General features: G+C 39.6%; 1 protein-coding gene and 1 long non-coding RNA gene across 2 annotated transcripts; one reads left to right on the forward strand and one right to left on the reverse strand.

Annotated features, from left to right (window-relative positions):
• Positions 1 to 64: 64 nt before the first annotated feature.
• Positions 65 to 3,875, reverse strand: LOC112572401. The gene is made up of 2 exons (XR_003100984.1): positions 2,420 to 3,875; positions 65 to 1,088 (listed from the first exon to the last, which is right to left on the reverse strand). It is a non-coding gene; the product is annotated as an uncharacterized LOC112572401 (long non-coding RNA).
• A 550-nt stretch (positions 3,876 to 4,425) lies between these two features.
• LOC112571852 (gelsolin-like protein 2) lies at positions 4,426 to 26,299 on the forward strand. The gene is made up of 14 exons (XM_025251190.1): positions 4,426 to 4,729; positions 15,005 to 15,054; positions 15,594 to 15,674; positions 16,092 to 16,165; positions 16,774 to 16,848; positions 20,231 to 20,302; positions 20,614 to 20,741; positions 21,271 to 21,379; positions 21,765 to 21,875; positions 22,231 to 22,317; positions 22,533 to 22,642; positions 22,805 to 22,886; positions 23,030 to 23,125; positions 23,356 to 26,299. Exons 2-14 carry the CDS (start codon positions 15,048 to 15,050, stop codon positions 23,452 to 23,454), a joined length of 1,131 nt encoding a protein of 376 aa, XP_025106975.1. The 5' UTR covers positions 4,426 to 4,729; positions 15,005 to 15,047; the 3' UTR covers positions 23,455 to 26,299.
• The last annotated feature ends 1,536 nt before the right edge of the window (positions 26,300 to 27,835 follow it).

Below are 27,835 nucleotides of genomic sequence, written 5' to 3' on the forward strand. Positions count from 1 at the left end.
CTGGCTCACATTTGAAGAGACTCTGCATAATTGTTGGGTTCTGTAAGTTTTTTTTTTTTTTAAAGTCATCATCAGTCAGGCTCTAAATTTCATAACAACAGCAAAGCACTGAAAAATATTCAGAACTGTGAAATCATTTAAGACAATCTAAATACAAAAATTGCCCTATAATACTTTTGTAGCATTAACAAAGTCACTTGTCTAGTCGGTGGCTAATTATCTGACCGGCATATTAACTGTTTTCAAGCAAGTTTTTTATACGTTAATAACATACTTTATATCACTTTCATTATTCTCATAGTTCTTATATTGTGAAAAGTGAACAAGATTAAATACTTTTTGCAAGTACTCTAGTGTGTTGTAAAATATTGCCTCAAACTTTCATGTCGTTCTTTATTGTATTGACACACAGAGGGAAACGCATGTTCTTTGATCCTAACAGAAAAAAACTGGCCGACGTCTGGCCTTCCAAGACCTAGTACCATGGCTAGTGTTGCGACGCCAGCACCATGTCCATCGCAACCCTGCGAGTCGAACCCTGTCGTCAGAGACAGCGACGGTGACCACCCTGATGACGATGTCACGAGCTGCACCACAGCTGGAGACTTGACATCAGCAGCAGCAGCAGCAGCAGCACTTTAGCGGCAGCAGCGACTCCCACGACAACACCAGCGACGCCCTCGAGAGGAAAGTCCATCAGGCGGACCCGAACCGTTAGACTTTCGTGACGTCTTCGTGTTGACAAACAGCCATGACGTGAAAGACGACCCAGAGTCAGGTCACGTGAATGAAGTAGTCTTGGGCATGCGCGAGGTGGGAATGGAGGTGCGCGTGGTGAGGAGCATGGCGAAGGACCGGATGGCTGGAGAGTGATGTCGAAGACACGGCCACCGCCGTCACGGATAAGGTGACGTTCTCACACATGGGTGACGTGTCGGGTATGGAGAGGAAGGTGGTGGTGTGGCTGCCGAGTCTGAGGGAGGGCATGGATACCGACAAGTTTCCATTGGATGACATGGGCTGCTTGTACGCCATCTCGCGCTGTGTCGTCCAGGCCATCGTGGTTGATGTGACACGGGCGTCCCCACCTCGTAATTCGACATAGACAGTTGTGAAAACAATTTACAAGTCATCTGGAGAAATTATCTCGCAAGCCGACACGAATTGCTGACAACTCACACAAGTCAACATGTTGTGGAGTCGAGTGATAATACGTCTTGTAAAATCAGCTCACATGTTGACTTGCCTTTTAAATATGAAAATTTACTATGCATGTAAGTTTGTATGTGCCCTGGTGGACTGACGACTCAATACGACAAGTCCGGATGTTTACAAAAAACAACACTTCAAAGGGAAACCGAAGCCTTCATTTTATCAGCAATATATTACATATTAACTGGTTTTGGAGCCGGTAAAATACCGTGTAAATATACAATGCTGGTGTCTATGAAAAGCATGGAGACCTACTAGTATGGGTTTTTTTTCGGAGCTCCCAACAAAGAAAAATGTCTATGTCTCTTGCCACCATAGACAATAAAGATGTCTTGTATCTTGTATCTTGTAAGACATGACAGCAAAATATTTATGAGCTCCCATCCCCCCTCTTCCAGCCGTATAATTTATCCTCAAGGTTTACTTGTTGTTTCTTTTACGAGCAAGTATATGCTTCTGATATCTTACATGGGATTATAGTTTTGTAAACACAGTACCATGTGCAAACTTAAATATTATTTTTGATGTATTTACTTCTAGTGCAATTGAAGTTTTCATCTTTTATAATCAAGTATAATTCTCATCTTACGTGCAAGTAAAACCACATCATTTCTTTGTAAACATTTTACATGCAATCATGCAACCGGGGAAAAAAGCAAGAAATATCATAAATATTATATTTTCGTGCAGATATAGACATCACTTTGTTTTTGAAGTGTATTCTTAATCTTTTTCGTGAATCTTTAGTGCAATTGTAGACCTCGTATTTAAATTCGTGTTGTTTTGTATAAAAAAATTATTGATTAATTGTTATGTATGCTGTATAGATTATAATTAATTTATAATTTTTAACGTTAACTTTATTTTTACTTCATTAACTTATTTTTACTTATTGTAATTGTTTAAGAAAAATTTACAAGTGTACTTTTCAGCTTATCATGTGAGTGCGAAAAATTGTACCCATCTTTAACAGGCATTCGTAAAGAAGCAATCACCCGAGTACAAAAATGGACCTAATGTATGAAGCGAGACAATCAAAGTCCGATATAGACAGGCCGGGATTTGAACTCCCTGCCTTTGTCCAGAAAACGCGATGACATCAAATTAACACACATCTATAAATATAAACGCTCGTACTTTGCGCGTGTATAGTCTCGCACTGCACCCACTCTCCGATTCATACTTTAACCTCACAAGGTTGTGTTACCTGGCTTCTGTATGGAGTTTGTGGCATTAACACCTCGTCAATTTAGTGATGTAGCTTGTATATCATTATTATCATGGACTGAATCAGGTTTATCTGCTGCTTCTCTCCCTATTTATGTCGTTATTCCTTCCAGTCGCCGGGACAGTTGCACTTCAGTGACTACACTCTACTTTCCTTTGGGCTTTTGGTATTCTCGGTTCATTCGTTCGTTCAAACTGCTTTGCATATTAATTAGAGTTTGTAGCCTTTCTCCACTTCCTTCGTCACCGAAATTCACAGGTCCCTTTAGCAGTAAGAAGTTTGCACACTACAGACGAATTCTCGGCTATGAATATCCGTTTGCTGAACATTTTTTTTTTTTTTAAGTGGGTGAGGGAACAGGAGTTAAAGGGAGAAAGAGTCGCAGAACAGGTTTTGAAAGGTAGGGTGGTAGGGAGTGGCACTGTCCGCCCAAAGGACCCACCTGCCTGAGGTGTGCTAACACGGCGTATAAGGAACACACTATGGCGCATAAACGGTCAACTGCTCAGTCAGTTGTTAATCTCTCTTAATACGCCGGTATCCTGTGTCACCATTAGGCAAAATTTAGTAAGGGTATTTCAGGGTGGTGTGACTGACTCTTTAGGTACTTTTTACTTCCTGAACTTTAGAAACGCGGATCCAGTATAAGTATTGGTGTTGGGAGAGATATGCCCACCGCGGTATTGTTAGGATAGCTATAGTCATGTATTTAGGATAGCTATAGTCATGTAGCAGGGAAAGATACTGCGAAGTACTTTCTTGCAAAGACTACTTCATGCTGTTTGACTAATGGAAGTCAGCAAGGTTAGACAGTCTCGTTGTTACCTGAGTTTGTTAAAAAAAAGTTTTGTTGTACCGGTCTGTTTTAAACTTATTGTGGAACAAGAGTAAAATGTAATGGCGGAGTTTGTGTGATTTTATTATTTTGTGTCGTCCATAAGGAGTTCAATAACTGCATCACATTATTGCATATTATTCAATCGGTAATCCTAGCTGTAGCTTTGTGTGTTTCCACCTTTGTGGAGAGCAAACAACTTCAAATAAATCAATAATTAAAAAAATGCTTTGTTACTTTTGGGGTTACATCAATGATAACTGGGATCACAGAGCACGGATAAGCATATCGGGGCAAACGATTTTCTGAGAACAATGAATAGCTAATGGTTAGACAACAAAAATCAATAGTCAGCAAAAAGCATGGCAATAAATAAATCATGATCAGACGAGCCTAGTCCACACAAACACGCTCTTCTGATCTTTCAGTCTTCCTCTGTCCTTTTAATCTCTTTCTATTCTCCGTGTCATGTGTTCGTTATTACTTGCGGAACAATAAGAGCACGATAATAAACACAACATTAATTAACGCACATACACATTTCCAATCAGGAAAGTAGATACTTAAAATTGTATGGGAAATAATTAATCCCCAGATTTATTGTTCAGCTTAGCAGTTACTGTTGTATGAGTTAATGTACATGTAATGGCTCAGTTCGAGATCGATCAAACGGTTTTTAAAAAGTGTGACCTACCTTAAACTTGAAATAATTGATCGTGTTGTATTGAGCGAGGAGCGAGTGTTGCAGTTATTTGTTTTTGTTTGGGTGTGCATGTAAATAGACACCCGAGTAAAGAGAGAGAGAGGCGGGGGTGGATGTAGGCGGGGAATGTGACTATGCAAGATGGACGCAAAAAACACTCATTCATTATCTGACATTAATCACGATTGCAATGATTAAAACCACATTCAAACTACATCAAATCCTATATACTTAACAGCATCTGAGCTTCCGCTGGACGAGAAAAACTACATCAAAATATTATCCAAGGGTCAACTCTAACGACCTCAGCTAACAACCAATAAGACCGACGAAATAAAAGTTTGACAGCATGTTTCCCCGAAAGATAACACAAGCAAAGATTTATTTTAACCACCTCGGCGGAGACACGCCTTTTAAGGCTTTTAAAATTATTGAAGGAGCCTTTAGCCGAGCGGGTGACCTCCTTCTGCACACATCGCTCTGGTGTAGAGATATCTTTCTCTCGGACCGCTGCCACTTCAGCTTGAAAGCAGAGACTGAGCAGACGATGTGTGGCTTCTGAACCACCAGGGCGCAGACGAGAGACTGGAAAGTACAGGTTCAACTCCTGCTCCCTCTGGTCCGTAGGCGGAAGAAATATCCGTGAGGTCTATTTTTCCAGCCAGTCCACCTTTACTTCCGCCTCGCACTCGTGATCGCATTACCTGGCTGATTTGTCGTCTGCACCGCTGACTGTGCTGCACTTTTGCCGGTAAGTGGCTTCGTTTCTCCAAAGTTTTTGGATATTATATTAACGAAACATCTACTAGTGTTCGAGAAAAATCTTCCGGAAGACACTTTGTTTGAATAACTAAGAAATTTTCTCCTTGTAAAAGTGCGTTTGTACAGGTTGTAGTCTCGAATGAAAGAGGTTAGGAGGCTACACCGGTTGGTCTTTTAATTAATCAGTGTGCGAATGCAGCAAGTGTGGTGGTCCGTTCATCGCTCGGATACCTTGTCGTCAGCCAAGAGGGAAGTTACAACCGCTGTGTCACTATGGCCACCTCTGTCACACTTCTGACTGCGTCAATACCAGCTTCGGTTGATTTTTTTTTTCTCTCAAGCCACAGTCCCGGTCGATATGATGTGTCATGTTTGATGAGTCTGTCAGGCCTCAGTCGCTCATGATGGCATTAGAACAGCGCTGGAGGCTAGTTGAACGAGTGTGTTACACTGTGACAGTGTGTTATATTGTCATTACAGCCACGTGATGCCAACAGTCGTTAATTAGCTGCTGCCAGTCTATCGCTGATTAAGGTTTAAAAAAAAAAAAGCGCTTTCAGTCTCTTATCAAATATTGTGCAATGTACCAAAGTCTTGTATAGATACAGGGCGAGGCATGTGAATAACACAGTTTGCTTTTGGAGGGGACAAGTTTAGAGTTTTTTTTTCTTATCGCTTTATGATGTGACACGAAGAAGCAACAAAATTGATGACAGATTTTTTTCTCAGCCTTAAACTCTATCGTGGCTTTCTGCTATTCAAAGTAAATGAAGAGTCTTTTGGAGAAAAAAATTAGAAGTAAAAGAAATAGAAGAAGGTACAAGAAGTAGAAGTAAAAAAAAAAAAAAGAAGAAGAAGTAGAGGAAGAAGAAGAAGAAGAAGAAGAAGAAGAAGAAGAAGAAGAAGAAGAAGAAGAAGAAGAAGAAGAAGAAACAAAGAAAGAAAAAAAAATTGTTTCATTAATTGATCTACTTCTTTCCTTCACCTTATCTACCTTCAGATAAACCAGATCCACACCCTCGACAACACCTCAGCTTCAGAAGAATTGCGTAGCAGGGCGCGGCTGTTAGAGACTTAGGGGGTAGTTAGAGAGGTTAACAGACTTAACTGGTCTACTGTTAAGAACATGTGATAATAATATCATCAACCTGGCCTACACACACGCTTTGAGAAAAGTTGCACAGGAAGATAGGTGTGCAGACGATGATACTTTGCATTGTAACTGTGTTGGTCTTGTAGAAGGAACGGTCGAATGATACAAGCAAATATAAAAGAAAGGATTTTTTTTTTTTTACCTATAATAGGCAGGCTGGGAAAAGTCATGTATCGGAATCACGTGTTCTAAAGGTGGACAAGAAGATTGGTCTATAACCATGAATACCCTAAAACTTCCTGGTTGCTATTAACAGAGTCCTTAGAAAAACCTAGGAAAGACTGAATAAAAAGTTTTGCATTTTTTTCTGTTCACAAAAGAGTTTAGTATCTTCACTCGTGCGTAGAAATTTTCTGACTCTTTATGTGCGGAAAGGAGATACGAACACTCATGAAACCCATTTATTCAGCGGCTACATGAGGGCACCAAAAAATTTAGCATATTTATTTCTGTGAATCATCTGAGAAAAAAATGCTGTTGTATGATACGAATTGTATCGTGCAAATTGATTTAGAAAACAAAAAGGTTTGCTGCTCAATTCAGCTTTCTTAGGCCAATTGACATAGCCTGGTGTGCAGTGATTAAAGTGTGTGAAGATTTCAGATGGTGCACTGAGGTTGGTGAGTTGGATGGCCATGGCTAAATGTGTGTATGTGAGTAGTGGTGGGCACGTGTTTGTCTGCTAGTGCACGAGACAGAGAGGGAAGTGGAAAAATACATCTGTTGGAAGGTTGTCAGGCAAAGATTTTTTATGCGACTGACAAGGAACAAAATGCATGGTATGGGAAAAGCCCATGCATTTTCTCCTAAATATCCCGTAACTGAAACTTAGGAAGTGAAAAGGCTGGTTGCACCACTATAAAGGAATTATTTTTTTGACACACACGTACAGGGATATCATTTACCTAGCTTTAATCCCCTCCCCTCTCACACACACACATAAGCTCTCTCTCACACTCACATGTCTGTACATCAACAGTATATCCACGCTTGCACGCGCAGGTTGACATGTCACCACAAACGCGCTCGCCTACAAGAAAGCATGAACGCACTTGACCTCTCCTGTCAGCAGCTCTCTACAGCAAACACACAGCAGACGATGGCAACGCCCAGCACCTCGCCATGATTGCAACACACCCCCCTCGGCTAATAAGCCCGACACGTGTATAATAATATAATATCTCATCCACACAGCCCAAAACTCGACATGAGGATTTTTAACCCGCGTGAGAGCTTAGCACGTTCCTCCTGAGCAAGGGAGAGCATATCGGGTTAAGTGAGAAATAACTTCTCAAGTTTACCATCTGAAGTAATAAATTCAACCGAATCAAGCTAATTTTTAAGTAATAAACATTTTTAAATTGTGCAAACGATTTTTGCATGTTCAAGCATGCATGAACAAACACATTCAGCCGTAAGTTATTTTGCGCAAAGCCAATAAAAGCCGCCGGCTTACAGGTTAATGTGCACTTCTGTATTTTTAGTTCGTAGCCTCTACTGTCACCTTCGTTTTTTTCTGCAAGAAATATCTCATATTGTGGGGAATTTATCTTGTCTCGGTGTTATCTCCTACCACGAGTGATGCATCCTTCTTTTCGGGGTGCCCACCTGTCAGATGTCTTCGTCTCTAGGCAGAACAATGGACGACTTTAGGTGTAATGAAATCACTTTGCTGACGATACATGTTCCGATATATCGCAAAATCGCACCTGGGTACAGTAGTGTTTCTTTATATTGCAAAAATGTTTATGGGTACCATCTTAGTCCTTTATATCGCAAAACTATTCGTAGACACGTGTTGTATCTTTGATACTGCACACCTGCTCTCTTTATTGCAGACCTACTCGTCAATACGGTTCTTTTGTTTGTTTGTTTCAAAATTGCGAGTAGGAAGTGTCCTGTTTCGTTATTTTGCAAACTTAAGTTTGGGCATTGTATCTCTCTTTTATCATTGCAAAGCCACCTTTGGGGAGTGTCCTTTTTATTATACTGCGCGTTGGCAGTGTCCTGTTTCTTGATATTGCAAGATCACATGTGGGCACTGTCTTTTTCATTTTAAGTTACAAACCTACATGTGAACACTTCCTGTTTCAGTAACTTTTGAATTTCTTGTTCAAAATTCCTATATTATCTACACGCCCATCAACACTAATGCCGCTTCCCACCTACACCCACGCAACCACTCACCACCATCATAGCTCCCAACAAATTGCTTTGTTTCACGGTGCTGGATCGTCCACAGCTAAATAAAATAATGTAATTTTCTTTGATTTCTGTGAGAGTGCACGTGCTCTGTCCTTTATTTTCCAAGCTCAGAAAGGTTATCTTGTCAACATCGTCATTCTATGTTCGGTGTTCTGTCGCGATGTAGCAAAAAGTTAACAGAGTGGCGGAATAGCAAGTTACCCTTCCTTCAAGCTGCTTTTCTTGCCTTCTAATTGTTTCTAATGTGTTGTCTTAGGGTATTTCAGACAATCTTTTCCAAAGACGTAGTCCAATAAGGCAGCTCGAAGTCTCAACCACTAGCACCACTAGCAAGAATAATATTTTCTGCCAAAGACTGATGAATAAAACAGCTTCCCTGCTTTAAGGAAGGAATGGGTGAGGGTTGCATTCTGGTGTAAAAATTTCTCATAAAAAAGCGTGGCATTACTTTTATAAAGATAAAGATACAGTAGAGTACAAAAGTAATAAAGCAAGCCAAGCACAGATTAGTGAAATATAGTCATAGAAACTACAACAAGCCTTTTCAGATGCAGAGAATGATCAGAGGATGATAACCATTTTAACCTAAACCATCCATTGACAGTTGCAGACTGTAAACTTTTTCAATAAACCATTTTTATTCGAGGGTCAGCCCAGGGACTGTTCTCCCATAAGTCAATGGACTCTTCTCCTTTAGGTCAGGCAAGCTTTTCTTGAGCGCACCTGCGAAGGTCGATTAGTCCATATCCTATGCAACGTTTCCCAAGCTGCATCACTGCGTTTCGTCTCCATGGAAACTCACCGTTGTCAGACGAAGGCTTAGCTGTCAGTACAGCAGGTATGTTGGAATATTTGTAGGTCGCTTTGTCGTTCCAGTATTTGTTTCTGATATTTATTCTGTCTTTCTTGCCCTGGTGTTATCAGCGTGTCAGGGATCGACCGTTTAGACAGACAAGAGGTTAATTTACCATCGCCTTGTGACCACGCGCCATCTGCGATATCGGCTTTTGCTTTGTTCATAAAATTTAAGATATGGTCATTTGTCTCTGCCAGCTTGTTTCTCTCACCGAGATTCCGCGCGATCACACAGAAGAATGTGTATATCTCTCTTTACCTGGTTCTGCGGTGCGTACACGCATTTGTTTCTATTGCGCATGCGTTCGATTTGAGAGTCATGCGTGCGACTGTTTGCGTGTTTGTGAGTCTGTGTGTATGTGTGCAAACTCTTTTGCCAATCTGCAACAGCTGGTTCGCTTTGCCCCGAGTTGCCGTGCTCGTTGACATCATGGCGGCTGACCTGACAGGTAGCGGCCTATTGATGTTGTAGTGAGTCACTCTCAAAGGCCGAAGCATGTAAAATGCGGGCAGGAAGTTTGCTTACACTGGTGGCTGATAAGCAGTCATTGACGATGATTAGCACATGACGAGCTGTTGCAGCTCTCGCGATCGACCTTCTCATCTGTACATTTCTCAGCCTGACCCTCCTGTTCAGTCTGTAGTGCTCACACCGAGCCCACTCCACGAAGCTCGAATGTCGCGTGCTCGTCTGCTACCGGTCGCACATTGCTTGGTGTCGAGCTCAAATAGTGGAGTTGATCGGTCCTGTGCTTTAATGATAGGTCATTCAAGTAGCAGATTCCTCCCTGTTTGCCTGTTTGTTTGTCTTTCCGTTCGTGTGCAAAAAGATAGATAATTAGCAACCTTCAGTTTTTCCTCATTTTTACATTGAAGCTATTTATTTATATTTTTCATTATTTCAACCTGCAGTTGACTTCTTTAGCTTGTCTTGCTTTGTGCTCTGACTAGCCCATGGCCATGTACATAGTTCTTTAGATAAACCCCTGCATTTCCGCTGAACAAGGAATTTCCATAACACTGTTTCCTTCTTTCTTTTCAAAGAGGAAATCATGCGTGTTCCCTAAGAGCAGTCAGTCAATACACACTCCTGTCAAGACCTGAAAGGAAAAGATGGATGTGAAACGAAAAGACCATTTTATGACAGATCGCTTCTGGTGATAGACAGCACTGCAAAACTTTGTTATATTATGATTGTGTCCGTGTCTGTTCTGTTGAGAAAAAAAGCACCATCAAACAGTTCATCACTCCCGCCGAATATTCTCTAACAGTTGATTGTCTTCCAACTGATCAAAACAGTAGTGATAGGAATGGGCACAATTATTTATTGTCCACAAGCTTTGTTGCCGAAACACTGCAGTAGATGGCAATAAAAAGAAGAGATATCCAAACCGTATATAGTTTATGTACCGTCCTAATCTCAGCCTTGCAGTTGGGGAAAAGGTGTTCTGGGGAATATGTGTTCCTTGTACAGGTAGGGAAAGGGAATGTTTCGCAATAGCTTCAGTTCACGGGTTAGATGACTACAATGCCTGTAATTCCGTGGGCTACAGACAGAAACACCCGACAGAAATTATTAATGCGCCTAACCGCTGGGTGGCCGCTAAAATCAAACACGGCAAATTTACGTTACCATGGTGACAAGTTAACAGGAGTAATGGTGGCACCAGGGTAAAGCTGTTTTCCCATTTACCCGCGTTTCAAAATATATTAAGCAGGAACATCCTTCCTGGACCCACACATGTTAATAGTTCTTATTGCAAGAGTTACTACTCCTAAACCACTTTTATTTTTAAAATTTTGTATCTGGGTCTAACTGCTTATTCAAACTGATTTTTCGAACTGTTGCTCGGTTTATCATTGCTATGACATGACATTCCAGCCTGTCGCAGGAGTTGGTAAACGCCCTTTCATCGTGAGTTAATTTATTTCTCCATGTCCACCTTCAACGTGTGGGCGTGTGTAGTGGGCGGGGTCGGGTGGCTGTGCGGGTGCGGTGTATGAGCATTTCAGCTTGAACTTTTATGGGCTTTTGAGTGTAATAGCCTCGGTCTTCAGTTTGCATTCTGTTGATATGCCTCAGGCAAGTGATGTAGCAGTATTGTGTCATTGTGTGGCGCAGGATCACAAGCAACCCATGATGTATGCTAATTTGATTCTTTTTGGGGGGATGGAGAAGTAGAAACAAAGACATAAAGACAGAAACACACTTTTTTTCCCTGAGATATCTAAATCGAATAGTGTACCGAATTTGAAAATAAATATCTCAGACTTACTAGCTACTCACTCCTGCTTCCTGTTCCACCTTCACCAACTCACTCACACGGTCAATGTGTCTCTTTATGTGTATTGAAAATAGAAATAGAACGGGAAACAAATGAGAGGAGAGGAGAGGAATAAAGATTCAATGGCTGTAAATCTTCTTTGCCCACAGAGCTATTGATGTTCATACAGCAGAAACCATGTTCCCTACCTTATTTACCAAACAGCATTCATTTACCTGCTATCTTTTCTGACACGAGGGCATGACCGAATTGGATGGCAAACCTTTTATCTGTTTTTTTTTTCTGCTTCTTGCCCCCTAGGGTGACTGAAGCCTTTTATGGTTCTTCTTTCAATACATTTGAAACGGAATTTACAACTACTGTACTGATCACCGGCAGACCCTAGACTAGCCCTACTACCTTCCTGGTTCGTGTTATATATTTTAAAATATTGTTTTTCAGAGTACTCAATGTAAATTTTTTTTCTTCGCCCTGCCGGATCTCTTGTCTCTTATCCGATAACGGTCTTCCGCACTCTGACTTGGAGTAGGATTTTGTTTCAGCTCAACTGCCCCAACCACCGAAACAGCATCGTTAACGCTCATCTTATCGTTAGAAAGTGTCATTGACTGGCGCTTCGATAATGTCATCCATTCCAAGAACTGAATGAGAATTCTATGCAAGGTGCAATCCAGCTTTAGGTCAAACAAAGCAAACTGTGTAACGGATAACGGAAAACAGTGGTTAGAGTCATCTGAAAGTTGTGCTGGTTCGATACTCGTGTGGCACAGCAAACCTCAAGTCGTCAGCTGTCAACAGAACAGGGGAAGTAGAGTAGTGAGGGAGACGAGATGACCACCGCCCTCCTATAAAGCTCGCTCCGAGAAAACTGCGGTCTCATCACCTCACTCCCCAACGACAAAAAAAAAAAATGCTTATAGACACTTACCTTCTACGTGCCACGGAAAGGGCAAAAGAAAAAAGCAGGGCATAAGGGTACTGTGAGATACAATGGGTATGTCTGAGTCATATGGGAGTAAAGCAAAGGGACATGCTTTTCAAGAATGTAACAGGACTGTCATATATTTCGAACTTGTCTCATTACTTTTGTACTGATCTTCATGTCACTACGTGATGTAGGCGAACGGCTGGAGTATTAAAGGCAACACGAACTCCTGTTATCATTTTAAAGTTCCTCTCCCTACACGGCTTCGTCTTCTTTTTTAAACTAGCTTTAACAGCGAGCCAGCAACGAATGATGTAATGGTAAAGCAACCACAGGAGAAAAAAAGGTAGAGAAAGAACAGAAATGCCGAGACGAGATCGGAACACAAGATTCTCGAACCTCAATGTATTGATTTCTACCCCTTTAGCGCCTGTCACCAATACAGTGAAGGTTGGCTGTCCTGGGTTCAACTCTCGTCTCGGGTGGCACCTGTTTACAGGGCTGGCTGCCTTGCCGTGATATAGCCATAGTTGCTGGCACGGCGTAAAACACCAAACCCACCACCGGACCAGCCCCGAAAAAATAAACATGCAAACAAACGAAAACACAACAAACAAAAAACAAAACTCTTACACAAATAAAGTCTGTTTTGTTCTCAATAAAGAAAGCCCCATTACTATAAATACCTTTTGTTATTGCTACCGCTATTTGTCATTTATTATATGACCCAGACAAGTCTGATATCTCGAGAAAAAGTAGACCTCATATCCTGGGGAGATAAAAATTAACGGACTCAACGGGAGTAAAGTTCAGCGGTAGTACGGCCGTTTGTCTCTGTTAGGATACTTTAAAGAGAAGTGGTTTAAATATGTTTAAGGGCCATCTTAGTCGGCAACATATTTGATAGTCAGTACCACTGAGAAATCTCTGTAGTGTGTTCGCGAGCCTCTGTTAGTCGTTTGGGGGTTGCGGTGATGGTGGTAGGCGGCGATGGCGGTGGTGATGAATCTACAAGGACAAATATCTTTGTTTTTGTTATACAATGTTTCTAAACAGACTTTTTATCAGAACATATTTCTACAATTCTAAATTACCTGTTTTTCACCTGATATATTCTGCATCAACATGTTGTACACACCTTGCGAATGTTTTTTGTGTTTTAATTTTACCCCAAGCTTTAGAGTTGTGCAGCTCCTGTATATCGCAATAATGTTCTCAAAATTTGACTGTTTTTGTGATGTTGCAAACTAAACTCGGTTATTGGATCAGTTTTTATAGTGGTTAATCTTGTGCTATATATAACGATTTTTTTTCTAAAATATGTTTTGAAAAGCACTTGGTGCAGCCATGAGGACATTGCCTGTGGTGTGTGTGGATCACTCTTAGTTTCTCGCTTAAATGTGGCCTGCTTCCGGCATTGATGTAGCACTGCCAAATGTTGCCGCAAGCTAGGCCACGAACACTCCCCAACTATCCCCCACTTCTTTAAGAGAGAGAGAGAAAGAGAGAATGAATAGTAATCCGTGGTGTTATGTTAGCAACATTGAAGCGGCAATACAAATTAAGCTTGAATTTTTTTATTAAAAAACTCGCACAACACCTATGTTTTAATAAACTCTGCATATACTGTGAAAACTCACCAGTGATTAGGTCACTGTGGTGAATGAATACACACATTTCCAGGGCTGGCCCCTAAAGAATTTATGAAAAATGCTTCACACGCTCACAAGAAGACCGTTTTCAAACTATTTAACAGCTTAAAAGATTTACATACTGATGATTGGTTGATTGGTTGTAAAGCTCTAAATCATCCTCTCTCATAAAACCCCTTCCGTATGGGATGAAAGGTATTCAACAAAACAGCTTTAGAATTGTTCTTGTGGGTCCCTTTAAACTGCCAAGAACGATTTAGCCACCACAGTTCAGAGAGGAAATAGAAATAAAACTGTTATGTGAAAAATAGAACTTGAGAGGAGAACAGTTTCTTTGCACTCTTCTCTCTCTCCACAAAGACCATGGTTTTACAGCCTGCCGCTGGTTCACTGTTTGTTGCGAACAATACTTTACCGGATGCTTTGAAGAAGTTAGCAGTATCAAATGAATAAAGAAGAAAAGATTTAAACTAAACTACCTGCAGAGTAGGCCAACAATCCTGTGCAACTAAGTTTCAAGCACTACATATTTACACTCATGGGACAGGAAGGAGGTGTGTGGGAGTACAAATAGTTGTCGTACCTGTTGGTGTCATGGCAAGCAGGGGCTGGGGAAGGGGACTCGAACGTGGGTGTGACTAGCGTGCACCTTGAGTTCTTTCACTGCAGCTCTCGCAGTCAACTGCTGATGACAGACACTTGAAATAATCTGGATTCACGAGCTGAGGAGACAAGAGAGATAACCCTTCGAGGGTGATCTTGTGGGGGATAGCTCTAAGAATCTTATTTTGTCCAAAACAAATTTTCTACCTTGCCTGGAACTGATAGCACCTGCACACGTGTTAACCATGCTTCCTTTTCAAATGCAGAGACAGAGGAAGAACTTGATAAACACTGTTATTTTGTATCACATGCGGCAAATGTACAACAGTAATGTAGTACATACTATGTTTGAAAAATTCCCAATTTCTTTGTCATATCTAACAGTCTAGCATTAGCTGGTTCGCATTTCCTAGTAGGACGGCGAGAAGATAGTCGCATTTTTTCGACAGATTTTTCCTCGGGGTCAACAGTTAGTCTCAACACTAAAATCTCAGCTCTTCAGGGACTAAACTCCCGAAATAATATGTGCAAATGTATAATAAGTTTCACATCATTGTTCATTTGTTTCCTTTTTGTATGTGTGCAGCATTTTCTAATCGGAAGAGACCTGCAAGAGGCGCGAGACAACCATGTCAGGTAAATCTTCCTAAATCCTACGATGTAAACAATTATGGAGATAAATGATATTATAAAACACATCAGGTGAATGACATTAAAATGTCGTCTCATTTATTAAACTGATGGACTAATAAAAGACTCACCAAGAGATTAGAAATAAATGGATGGGGTAGAGTTGAAGGTGAAAGGATGGAAAAAGATTCGGAGCTTGTTTGAATGATTATTTACTTCAGATTATTTTCTGAATTAGGTCCCGTTAGATACATGGTGAACACACTAGAATGTATGGCCGGCATGTTCAGACATTTACCTGTGGACAAGAAAAGTGTCGATCGTTGTGTGGTGGCCGTGAGGGGGGAGGATGGGATCAAACAAGGCGATTTTAGAGTTCCTTGCCTTTGGACTTCCTTTTCTCCGAGGACCAATTCCGAAACCATGTTCTGGACTCGAATCCTGTCACACACTAGCGAACAATAAGCAAGAATCAATGTTAAGGGGGAAGGGGGATAAGGATAGGGTTTCTGTTGTAATCCCTCGACTTCCTGTTTGTATTCCAGGGCTCGTCAAGGCTAAGAAGTACGATTGGAAGGATTCCAATATGGTTCTAGTTGGGTCCGAGACGGATAGGAAAGTAAAAAGTAAGTATTGAGTTACTTTCTTTGTTGTGCATGGGCTTCGTCTGTCGCTCTACCACTCACTCAGCAAAAAAAGGATTTCAAAGGCAATGAACTTTGCACTGCTGTTTCATGTGTTCTTTCTCTGTGTCCTAGTGTGTGCACACGAACGTATATCCCCATGGTGTGTGTGTGAGAGAGAGTGTGTGTATGTGCGCGCGCGCACGAGCACATGGCATGTTTATGTCACTTATCTCACTGCCTATTGGTCTGTATCACATCTTTAAAGTTGTCTCTGTTGCTGCTGCTGATTGTGAAGATTGTCCTTCTTTTCCTCCATTTCTTCTTCTTCGCGGTTTTCATTTAACCGTTTTGTATCCAAACCAAGATTTTGCTAACTAAAAGACATTTCTTACCAAAAATACTTCCTCCCGTTGGCAGAGGCCTCAGCAGAGACTGAACCAGCCTGGAAACAGGCCGGCAAGAAACCCGGGATACAGATATGGAGGATAAACGTAGGTATTACCATGGTTTCAAAAGGGCGAGCACGCTAATAATAAATTAATGTCTGCGCATATACTTCATCATAAAAATCTCACCTGCTTTTGGCTTTAAGATATGCACTACTCCAGAGTATGCAAAGTGATACATTTGAGGGCGTGTGAGCGAATGATGGATTCAGGGAACAAATAAAAAAATAATATCCTACAGGGATTTCTTGTCATCAGAGCTATAACTGACGGCTGGGTGAATGTCCCTCTCGATTCATAACTTAGTGTGAATTGATACCAAATCACACACAAGCAGAGTAAAATAGTTCTATCCAAATTCTAGGCTGCAGGACCAAGTGGCATAAATATATGACCAAGACCTACTCCAATCGTACCAAGCAAAATAGTTTCGTCCCAACTATCTGTACAGATTTTTTTTGAAAATTGTTGGTAAACTTTCTTAGATGTTTACTTAAGAGTTTTGTGTCCTTTTAGTATAAGGATCGGTGTGATATATTTATATTTTACCGGTTTGGTTGAAAATGCTGTTGAAGTGGTTGCAAACATCAGAGACCAGCTCAATCCAGTAATTTTGTTTGTTTGTTGCTCAAATCTGTATTTTTTTGTTTCAGAAATTTAAGGTTACCACATGGCCCACTGATGACTATGGATCATTCTACAGCGGTGACTCTTATATTATTCTTAATGTAAGTTGGCTGGATGCTATTCACACATATGGACACACGTTTGACCAAGTTTGGCAAAGTTTTAAATAACTGTCATGTAAAAAATGTACCAAACTTTCTCAAATGTTTATCTTTATTTGTCACATTATTAATGCTCTTGATGCGATCTATTGAAAGACAATGGGAGATAAAGCCGAGAATTTGTTCAGCCAAAGGTACACATGGATGATACAAATACCTTTTGGAGCTTGCAGGTTGCATGCTTGTCATCTTATGGTCATATATACGAAATAGTATCGCTTGACTGTAGTACAGGATAATCACTTAAGCATCTGGGCTGATGTGCACAAGCGAACTTAAATTTCTTACTTAAGTTGGCCGACTTAACCGCAAACTTTACTCAGCTGAGTTCGCTGCTGGCGAGAATTCTCATCGGTGTGCACAAGCGGACTCAACTGCTTGCTTACTTAAGAAATGGGTCAAGACAGTGACCTCTCGTCCTTTTCGGAATTGCCCGGGAATTCTCTCGCGTCACTGGCTATTTATAGACAAACAGCCAATCAACAATCGCTTTGTTCGTGTGTTACGCTTTTATGTTTGGTCTTGTTCAGTCTTTTCAACCACGATACTATCTTTTGAGATTGAGGTATTTGCCTGAAAAAATGGAAACAATTATCAAAAAAAAAAAAAAAAAAAGACCTACGTAAAAGACGGTATAAAATTAAACTACGATAGCAAACTTGCTAAAATAAGAATGTTGTACAAAATATGATTAAAGAGACAGTTAATTAACTCCATTAGGGAGAGTAGCAATACTTATAAGTCCTTAATTTTATCAAAACTAGTACACCTTTGGTTACTACTACCTGACCCTCCAGACTTTGTTATAAATGACATACAGAAATCTATCTTTAGGTTTGTATGGAATGGGAAAAAATTATAAAATTAATAGAAAAATATCCAGGCTGGAGGCATGGGCATACCTGATGTTAAAACTTATATGAATGCGTTAAAATTATCATGGCTGCATGGTTTGTCTTTTAGTTGTAGCCTACACAAATATTGATAGCTTTCAACATACATCAATAAATAACACATATTTCAGGCAGTTCGCACATTTCAACTGTACACTGAACTTATACTTATCTATACATTTATGACATTAGCTACATCTGAGGCATAGCTCACCCATATATTATCTTCACGTATACAAATACCAAATCAGGGAAGGAAAACATGTCTATTCACACACATTTTCAAGTAGGTATAGGGTATCCAGACTACGAGGAGACATAAGGGATACATGATTATTTAGAGATACATAACAATATATGTATGCATAACTAACAAGCAATATTTTACAATATACCAACATAAAAAACAAACATATACACATAAATTAACAAACATTTTAAGAATACATACATCTGCCCAGAGAAGCCACACAAATAAAGCAATCATCATAGAATGCACCTTGGAGCCCATGTGTCATAGGATGACAGCACAATATTAATATATACCAAGACATATGTAGTTTTTGATAATCAAGATCAGATAAATGTATATAATCAGTATTTAGTTTAGTTAACAAGATGTTCACAGGATAGCCAGTGTTTAGCGAACTTTTCTTCAGTTAATTCTAAACATGCATTAAATTTTTCAATTCAGTATCTGTGTTTCAATATTTGGATATAGGGTAATTCTAACTGGGGGATAACTTTTTTAAATATACAAGAATATATGTATGCTTTTGCCAGCAATAAAATTAAATCAAGTGGACCATCTGTCTCAAAGTTATTATTGCATCCAAATAAAATCAAATGTTCACTAAAAGTTATCTTAGGAGCATTTGCACATTTGTCTAATATACAATTTTGTAAGTTTTTCCAAAAAAAATTAACAAATTTACACTTCCAAAAAAATATGCTGAATATTTTCTTTATCATCTCTGCAAAGGCTGCAGACATCATCCTCCTCTAGTCCCATGTGGAATAATATTACTCTTGTCGCCCAGATTCTATGTAACACTCTGATTTGAAGCCGTTTTAATTTAATATCTTTTATATTAGCCATTGCTTTAAATATAACATGCCAATCAACATTTCTATTTATCCTTTTATCCCAGTGAAAGCAACAGTTTGGTATACATGCGTTAGATAATATTTTATCATAATATGGTCTTGCTCCTTTCTGTATTGTTCGAATTATTCTTAGAGTTTTGTTTGTGTCATATGTAGAAGGAGATAAATCTGTTTTATTCCTTCTATTTAAGTTTATGTATGTTTTTATGGCCTTTATGCAACCATTAAAAGAGACAAAGTCAATGTTAACATCATAATTATTTTTAAAAGCTTGATATGATAGAAAGTTTCCTCTTTCATCTGTCAAGTGTTTGAGTATACATCTTTCTCCACCCATCTTCTATACAGAATTGGCTTATTCCCAATTGTTATTCTATCGTTACGAAAGATAGGTTCTGACAAAATTTCATGTTTATCACACACTATATTCTCTCCAAAAATCCTGTATGCTTTTAGTATATCCATCCAGAAGCTTTTTGCATTAATATACATGTAGTGGCAAACTGCAGGGCCCAGTTTGTCCAAATAACCTATTATTTTATGTGTAGACAGAAGATTTTTTTCCAGTTGTGGTTACTTTTCTTTATTTTCTGCAGCCATGATAATTTTAACTCATTCATATAAGTTTTAACATCAGGTATGCCCATGCCTCCAGCCTGGATATTTTTCTATTAATTATATCATTTTTTTCCATTCCATACAAACCTAAAGATAGATTTCTGTACGTCATTTATAACAAAGTCTGGAGAGTTAGGTAGTAGTAACCAAAGGTGTACTAGTTTTGATAAAATTAAGGACTTATAAGTATTGCTACTCTCCCTAATGGAGTTAACTGTCTCTTTAACCGTATTTTGTACAACATTCTTATTTTAGCAAGCTTGCTATCGTAGTTTAATTTTATACAGTCTTTTACGTAGGTCTTTTTTTTCTTCTTTTTTTGATAATTGTTTCCATTTTTTCAGGCAAATACCTCAATCTCAAAAGATAGTATCGTGGTTGAAAAGACTGAACAAGACCAAACATAAAAGCATAACACACGAACAAAGCGATTGTTGATTGGCTGTTTGTCTATAAATAGCCAGTGACGCGAGAGAATTCCCGGGCAATTCCGAAAAGGACGAGAGGTCACTGTCTTGACCCATTTCTTAACTAAGCAAGCAGCTGAGTCCGCTTGTGCACACCGATGAGAATTCTCGCCAGCAGCGAACTCAGCTGAGTAAAGTTTGCGGTTAAGTCGGCCAACTTAAGTAAGAAATTTAAGTTCGCTTGTGCACATCAGCCCTGGTCTTTAAAATTGTTTAGATGACTGATGTGCATTTCAGACTTACAAAGACGAGCAGGGCGATAAGCTTCTGTATGATGTTCACTTCTGGATTGGAAAAGAGAGCACTCAGGTACAGCCATCTTCATTTTCTTCTTAAGCACACGCATAAAAAGTCATGAAAATAATCTAACTTAGGAGAAAAAACTGTCTAAGTTACTAATTTAAATGCAAACGATTCCTTAGCCAATCTCTTAGTAATAGCAGTTTGTTTCCAGTGTCTGCCTTGTATGTTTTTCTTCGTTCTTTTGGGATCACCTCTGATATCCCTGTCATATTATTACTTCTTGCCTGGCATATATCTCCATGGTTCAAGACAGACACGCAAGAACAGAAACAGAGCAAATGAAGGGTTAAGGAGGGAAGACATTGTGTGTTAAACAGGACGAGTATGGCACGGCGGCCTACAAGACGGTGGAGCTGGACACCCTGCTGGACGATGTCCCTGTCCAGCACCGCGAGGTGCAGGGCTATGAAAGTGATCTCTTCAAGTCCTACTTCCCCAAGATCACGTGTGTACACAATAAATAAATAAATATATATATATATAAAAGCAAAAACATATCACAAGGAGCACGCGCTCGTGTGTATCCTGTGTATGTCCACGCCATCTTATTGCTTTATGTGGATTTATACATTATATTGGATAAAAAAAGATATAATTAGCTTATTTCGATTTCAGTCTTGAGTAAGAAACAAAGAACAGAAAATCAACAAAGAAGTATTATTGACAAGATGTTCATCGGAAAAACGGGCATAAATGTATTTGGTGCAATACCTCATGATATCGATACAAATAGGTCGTTCACTGGGCTTCGGTTTTAAATTTTATCATAATTTACAATGAATTTAAACATTTAGGGCTCATGACAAAGTGCCGCAGATTTCATATTTGATGATTGAGCTTATCATATCTAATCTTCAAGAATTTATAAATGTAGTTATTAGTTTATGAAAGACTGTGTGTGTGTGTGAGTATTAATGCTTGTGGGTTTTTTTTTTTTCGTGCACCTTATTGCTTGTTCATGTGCATGTGTTAAGTTACTGGAAGGGAGGTGTGGACAGCGGCTTCCGTCACGTGACACCCGAGAACTACAGACCACGCCTCCTGCAGATCAAGGGCAAGGGGAAACAAGTGGAGGCAAAGGAGGTAATGCGAGTACTGCAGTGATAGAATAATTTAGGGACAGATAAGTTTGTGATAAGGACAGATAAGTTTTGGTTTTCTTAGACATTAGGTCTCATAGGAGCGGTTTTTCTACCTCCTATTGTCATAGACATGTGTGATTACTACTCCAAGGTATGCAAAGTGGGACATTTGAGTGAGTGTGAGCGAATGAGGGATTCAGTGAACAAACAAAAATATCATAAAATGCGTTTTCTTATAATCAGAACTATAACACATTAACAATATCATTTAATGACTAAAATAATGCGAAGAAGCTCCGAGGCTGGTGTTTTACAAGGTGTAAACCAACTCCTCTCATGTACCTATTGATAGTTGGATGGACGAATATGTGTGTATTTGTTTACAGATCACATTGAAGAAATCTAAGATCACCTCGGACGATGTGTTCATCCTGGACGATGGCACCTGTCTCTACCAGTTCAATGGAAAAACGTGCAACAAAGATGAAAAATATAAAGTAAGCTATTTCTCTTTTCTTTCTTTCTGTTTTTCCTCTGTTGTTAATATTGCTTCAGTTACTACTCACGCTGTTCTCGGAAGCACGTGCAGGCCTTTCTTTGTTCAGTCCCTATCCAGCCTGGTAAAATATCGTAAAATGTCATTAATTAATTAATATATAATTAGTTGGACAAAGTGAAAAGATAACTCCCACCTTTTACCAAAACATTGCCACCATTCCGGCATTCACACCAATGCACTTAAACTAAGAAAAACAGAGGTGCACTCCCTTTAAAAAATGTTTTTCAAGTCGAGCAAGTTATTTGTTGATTTCTGCTATACCCTGCTATACCCTGTGTTCTCTGGTGTTGCAGGCATCACAACTCTTGAGGGATCTCAAGTCTCAACGTCCCAAATGCCGTTCTGAGATTGTTGACGAAGAAGACGACGATGAGCTAGTGGTATGCTGTTGTCTACTGACAATACGTCATAAACAGACACAACAGACAATCAACATTCGTGAATAACAGACTAACTAATCAGCTGATGTTTATTGGTCGGTTCTCTGGATAATTTAAGTTAACAATTATGTTTGCATTGTCTTTTTGTTAGAGGTTGGTGGAGTAATGAATCGGTTGATTCATTAATTGATGGATTGATTGATTTTGTCTTAAAGCAAAAGTTCTTCAAGGCTGTGGACGAAGCGGATATGAAGGTCGATGATGATGATGACGACGACGAGGTCAAGACTCCCACCATCGTGACGGGGCCCCCTTCTTTGTACAGGTAAAAGAAAAGTGAGATTAGGTCTGTGTCTGTCTTTGTTTTGTAACTTGAAAATATCTATTTTAAAAAGATTCAATCTTCATGTTGCCATCTGACCGCATGTTCGATGTTCTCTCCCCTGCCTCTATTACCATTTCTGTTTATCTGTCCTCATTCACACAGACTCACTGACAGCGGAGGCCAACTGGCGTTCTCCAAGACCAAAGAGGGACATGATATCAGCAAAAAGGATTTCAAGAGCAATGTGAGTGACCTTCGCCCTGCTTTTTTTACTAACGATTTTTTCCCCATACTGAATTGTTTATCACCTCAGACTTCTATGATCTCAGAAGTCTGTCTTCCTCACAGTTCATAACTCTAGCCGCCACTTCTTTCTTTGTGGTGCAGGATGTGTTCATTCTCGACACCTTGAAGGATCTCTTTGTCTGGATCGGCAAAAATGCTTCAGAGACTGAGAAAGGCAACGGTCTGACATATGCTCATGTAAGTAGCACGTACGTGTGCGTGTTTGTGTGTGCAGCACGTGAGCGCGCGCGTGAAGGGGAGAGAAATTAATCAGGAATAGCTCATGGTTTTCTTGGCCTAAGTTAAAATAGGGTATTGGAATACTTATCAGTGCCTGCCTTATTTGCTTATTCTTGTCTTTGTCGACGGCGTTAATTGTGATGATAATGATTGTGACCATCGTGGAAACGGGCTCTGTGTGTGTCCAGAATTACCTGATGAAGAGCCCACACCCTTTCTTACCTGTCACCTGCTTGAAGGAAGGCATGGAGAGCAAAGCTTTTCAAACCGCCATCACCGCGTACTAATGCCACTCACCTGGCTCGTCACCCAAGTCTCGTCTGATGCCATCTGTGCCTGCCTCGCCTCAGAGACGCCTGCAGGGCCAGCAACATGACAGAAACAATACCAACATCTTTAGGCACTACTACGCCATTACATGACATTGCAGCTGCAGTCACGTGACGCATTTTGTAGCTATCTCCTCTGTTACAACCATCCACTTTACACCTATATCTATCATCTGCGAGGGGTTCTTAAAAATTGAAGCATTGTCGCACTTTCACTGTTTTCTCTGTGTTGTAGACAATAAGTGATAGAAGTGATAAATCGCAGAAAACTTTAAAAAAAAAATCACGAGAATGATAATTCCGACATCCTAGGCGTGTTTCGTACCACTGTACATTACATTGCGAAAATGTGGAGAAATGGGCAGGTAGAAAAAGCACGTGCGAAAAAGAAAAAAAAAATGAGCAATGCATGATAATACCTATTTAATCTTAACCTTTTTTCTCCCCACCTGTACTGTCTCAAGGATCTCCGCGTGTCTGGGTCCGCAGAGTTGTATTTAGCTGGATAGGGCTGGAAACATAGCAGGAGAAAGGTTTATGTAAACAATGGCTATCCTTCTTATTACTTTTAAAATTCACATCACTATGTATATACTAATCAGAGACATGCTTTAGATGCAAGCAAGAGAAAATGCAAATGGCTGCTTTCTGTTGGCTTACCTCCAGCTTGCTGTGCTCAGATGCTGGAGGTATATGTCATCCTGAAATGCAGCAGTGGTCGAGGTACTTCAAGAGATGTTTGCTGAAGCGATGTGTGACTGGTGCCCCCTCTGTCAAATGCCCTCTTCCTTGCGAAATTTTCGACTTTGTAAATTTGGGTACATAATACTTTTGTTCTGTTTAACCCTTTCAGTCCTGATGGCACTGTAGCGTGCTACAACAAAGTGCATGCTGTATTATGGATGTTCAAATTAAATAGGTTATACCTCCAGAACACCTTATCCACTGCCGTATTTTTTTCCCATTACTTCAAATTGCCATTTACAGGTTTCGGATGTCTCTAAAGTTACAAAAAGTAGCATGATCATTTCTCGAATGAAAAATTCCTAGAAGTGTTAATCCATTTAGAATGTCTAGTATTATCTTTGCTGCTAGAAAAGCGATTAGTGCTTTTTACAAGCACTTGACTGTGATTTAAATGGACTTCAGGAAGCCCAGGCTGTTTGTTTAACACTGTTTGCAGTATTGTGAAACAGACTCTCACCGAAGAGTAGATTCTCTTTCTTTGTTTCATGATTGTTTTTGTTAAAATTAATAACCATCTATCAACTGGAGGTCCTTTAAATTAGGTTTCTTCTTTTATTTTTAATTCAACCGTTTTTAACATTGTTGTGCACACAGCTCAGGAACATTAAAGTATTTATTTGCTACTTTCGAAGATTATGTTCTACACCATCTGCAACTCTGCTTTTAGCCATCAAAGCTCTAGGCTCTGGTTCTGTGACTATAACTGTAAACTGCTCCTTGTTCTTGTGTAAGAAAAGAACTAAGCAACAGTTGAAACTTTTGGTGATTTCACTTAAAGCCTGATGGACACGAATTTCAAGTACAACTCACAATTGTTATTTTGTTGTGCTGTTTTTATTTTTCTTGTACACAATATAACCATATCTTCACTAGTGGTTTTATCTGTTCAGTCTCATACTTCCATATACCTACCTGCCTTACATGTTTCTGAAAATTATGCTAAATGATAGTTACTTACTAACTTTAAATGAACGACAGGCTAAAGATTTTTTCAAAATTATTCATATTTTTCTTGAGTATTGTGGCCTTTAACCACGGGATCTCAGATATTTTTCGCAAATGTTTATGGATTGTGTATAAAGATCTTAAAGGGAGATGCCAGAAGGAAAGCCAAACATTTACACTGAAGATATAAAGAGTGGAGCTTTCATGTATCCACAAGCATTCAGCACCTAAAAGTTGTAAGTGGTGTGTTTAGAGCACACCACCCTGAGATGAACTCAGGACATGTGACTGAATGGAATAGGAAGATTTTCTTATATTTCTTGACTTTTCCCTTTTGTGGGTCTGCCATTGTCAGAAATCTTCATCTCAGTATCAGTATGAATCTCTCTTGAAGGGCCTTGCAGAGATCTGCCATCAGAAACTTTACATCCAGTTATTTGTTGATCTGCCTTCAAAAATCTGAATTAAATTCTTTGAGGAACATTTGTCCCAAGCACTAACATGCTGATTTTATTCTGTCTCTTAGTAATGGATGTTTCAAAACTGTTATTTTGTATCTAACGATTTTATGAAAAACTGAGCATAATTATATAAAGTGTAGAGAATGCTCTCCACAAACTATGTTTCAAATAGCTGCCATGTAGCTAATCTAGGTGTTGACGAGTAGGTTGTAAAAGAACTGTTGGATACTGATGAAATTGTGAGAACTTGCTTCTTCATTTTCTGCTTTTTTTCTAAAACATCTTTTCTACAAATGTTATCTTTAAAGACTGTAACAATCTACTTTTCAATCATTTAATATTTTTTCAAACGTGTAATGTTCTGTTCTTAAACGTATTACATTTTATTTCTGAACAGTCAATTTTGAAAGTAGTGAATTTTGAAAGTTTATTTTATTTATAGTGCACATGGGCACCAGGATAGTAGAGTTAGATGGCTTTCTCATACTGTCGTGGCAATGCGAGGAGACAACCAGATATATCACCATAAAATATACAGTGAATTTAGAAAGATTTTTGAAATGATTGCTTACTACGGAATATATATATAACTGCAAAAGAATCAAGCATGTTTTGTTTCACATGTACTATTAAAGTATTTTTAAAAGGTCGTTACTGCGTGTCTTTCGTCCTGTCATAAATTGTTTGTCCTACGGCCTTCTCTATCTCTTTTATTACTTCCCTCCATCCTCCTTCCTCCACTCTCTCTTTCACTTGAGCGAGCTTGAACGAATTCTTAATTTCTCCATTCCTAATATCTTTTTAGCTTTCTCAGCCATACCTCTCACCCTCTTTTACTCTCAAACACGACCAAGCATGCAAAATCACACACACACTGTGACACACACAATATATTTCCTATCGCCTCTGTCTCTATTCCCTTATTTTTTGTCATGGGAAATAAACCGGGAAACGCTTCACCCAAGGGACAACTCTTACACCCTGTGCAAGGGAGACAACCACTAGATCGTAAATGACGTGCAGCGCGAGTGATGGTTACTCGTGTCTTCCATTTAGTTTCGGTTAAATTAATAACAGTAGCTCTTTATTGTGTTTTTTCTACAACGAACAATCCGAAGAATGTTAAAAAGTAAAAAGTAAAAATAATTTTAAAAAAACTTTCCCGGACAAGCATACCTGGAATTCGTGCATGACCATCATTTGAGAACAAGAATTTTTCAGAGGGCCCCATGATCTATGTTTACGCAAATTCTGGGCCGAGAGAAGAAATAGAAGAACTGTATGACAACCACCACCCCTTGTTCCCCGTCCACTCTTTTCCCAAACAAACATCGCTAAAACATTCACAGGTGATTTTTGGAGTAGCTCCTGCTGGCTCTTTAGTGACTCGTCACATTTTTTTTTTTTTAATTACAGAGCGGCAGGTGTTTCTAAGGTCCACCGCTCGTATTACATTACCGATGGCTTACTGGGCGCTGATACCAATAATAGACCGTTGTAAGCGGATTCTCATCAAATGTCGTTACCGCTCAGCTCACTTGCTCACGTGTCGTGCAAGCTGAGGGACAGTGGCGACAGCGTGCACGTGCAGACAAATGGTGGCGATCTCGTGCATGCTGCGCGTCCTCGTGCCGCACGGCTTACTGCAGTGCTGCATCACCGCCCGAGCGTGTCTGTGTGTGTGTGTAGACGACGACAATGATAAATAATAATTATATAATTAATCAAAGCATAGCAAGCAGTTTTTTCTGTCTACTTTAGTTGACCCAACGCAGAGCACGCAGTTTGTTCAATCCTAACCAAATTTTGCAGAAATATTATTTTTGACAAGGTATATATAGTCGGCCATGTTTTGTAGGTGTACATTTCTCGCGGCTTGTTTATTGTTAGTGTTTTTGTTTTCTTCTTCCTAAACTTTTGCTGGTGTGTTCAAGCAAAATAATATGAGGAAAAAAATTGTGATGTTCGTACACCACGCATGCAATTTTTTTGTTGTAATTTAAGGGTAGGGATAAATAATAAGAGAGTGGGACGGAGTCTACTTTTATCTTCTCTTTTACTAAAGGCCATTCTTAGCCGGGCAAAGTGTTGAAGTGGCCTCAAATCCCATTGTATTGGCAGTTGTACTAACAAAGCATTGATAAGCAAGTTTGATCTTTATCTTGAACAAAGCTTAAGTGTCACAA

This window comes from Pomacea canaliculata, linkage group LG9 (assembly GCF_003073045.1).
Source record: "Pomacea canaliculata isolate SZHN2017 linkage group LG9, ASM307304v1, whole genome shotgun sequence".
Lineage (NCBI taxonomy): Eukaryota > Metazoa > Mollusca > Gastropoda > Architaenioglossa > Ampullariidae > Pomacea > Pomacea canaliculata.

Bases quoted from the DNA above. Each gene is read 5' to 3' on its own strand.
- LOC112571852 (XM_025251190.1), top strand. The intron at 16,849-20,230 runs GTAAGTTGGCTG...TGTGCATTTCAG, and splicing joins ACTCTTATATTATTCTTAAT to ACTTACAAAGACGAGCAGGG. The intron at 20,303-20,613 runs GTACAGCCATCT...TGTGTTAAACAG, and splicing joins TTGGAAAAGAGAGCACTCAG to GACGAGTATGGCACGGCGGC.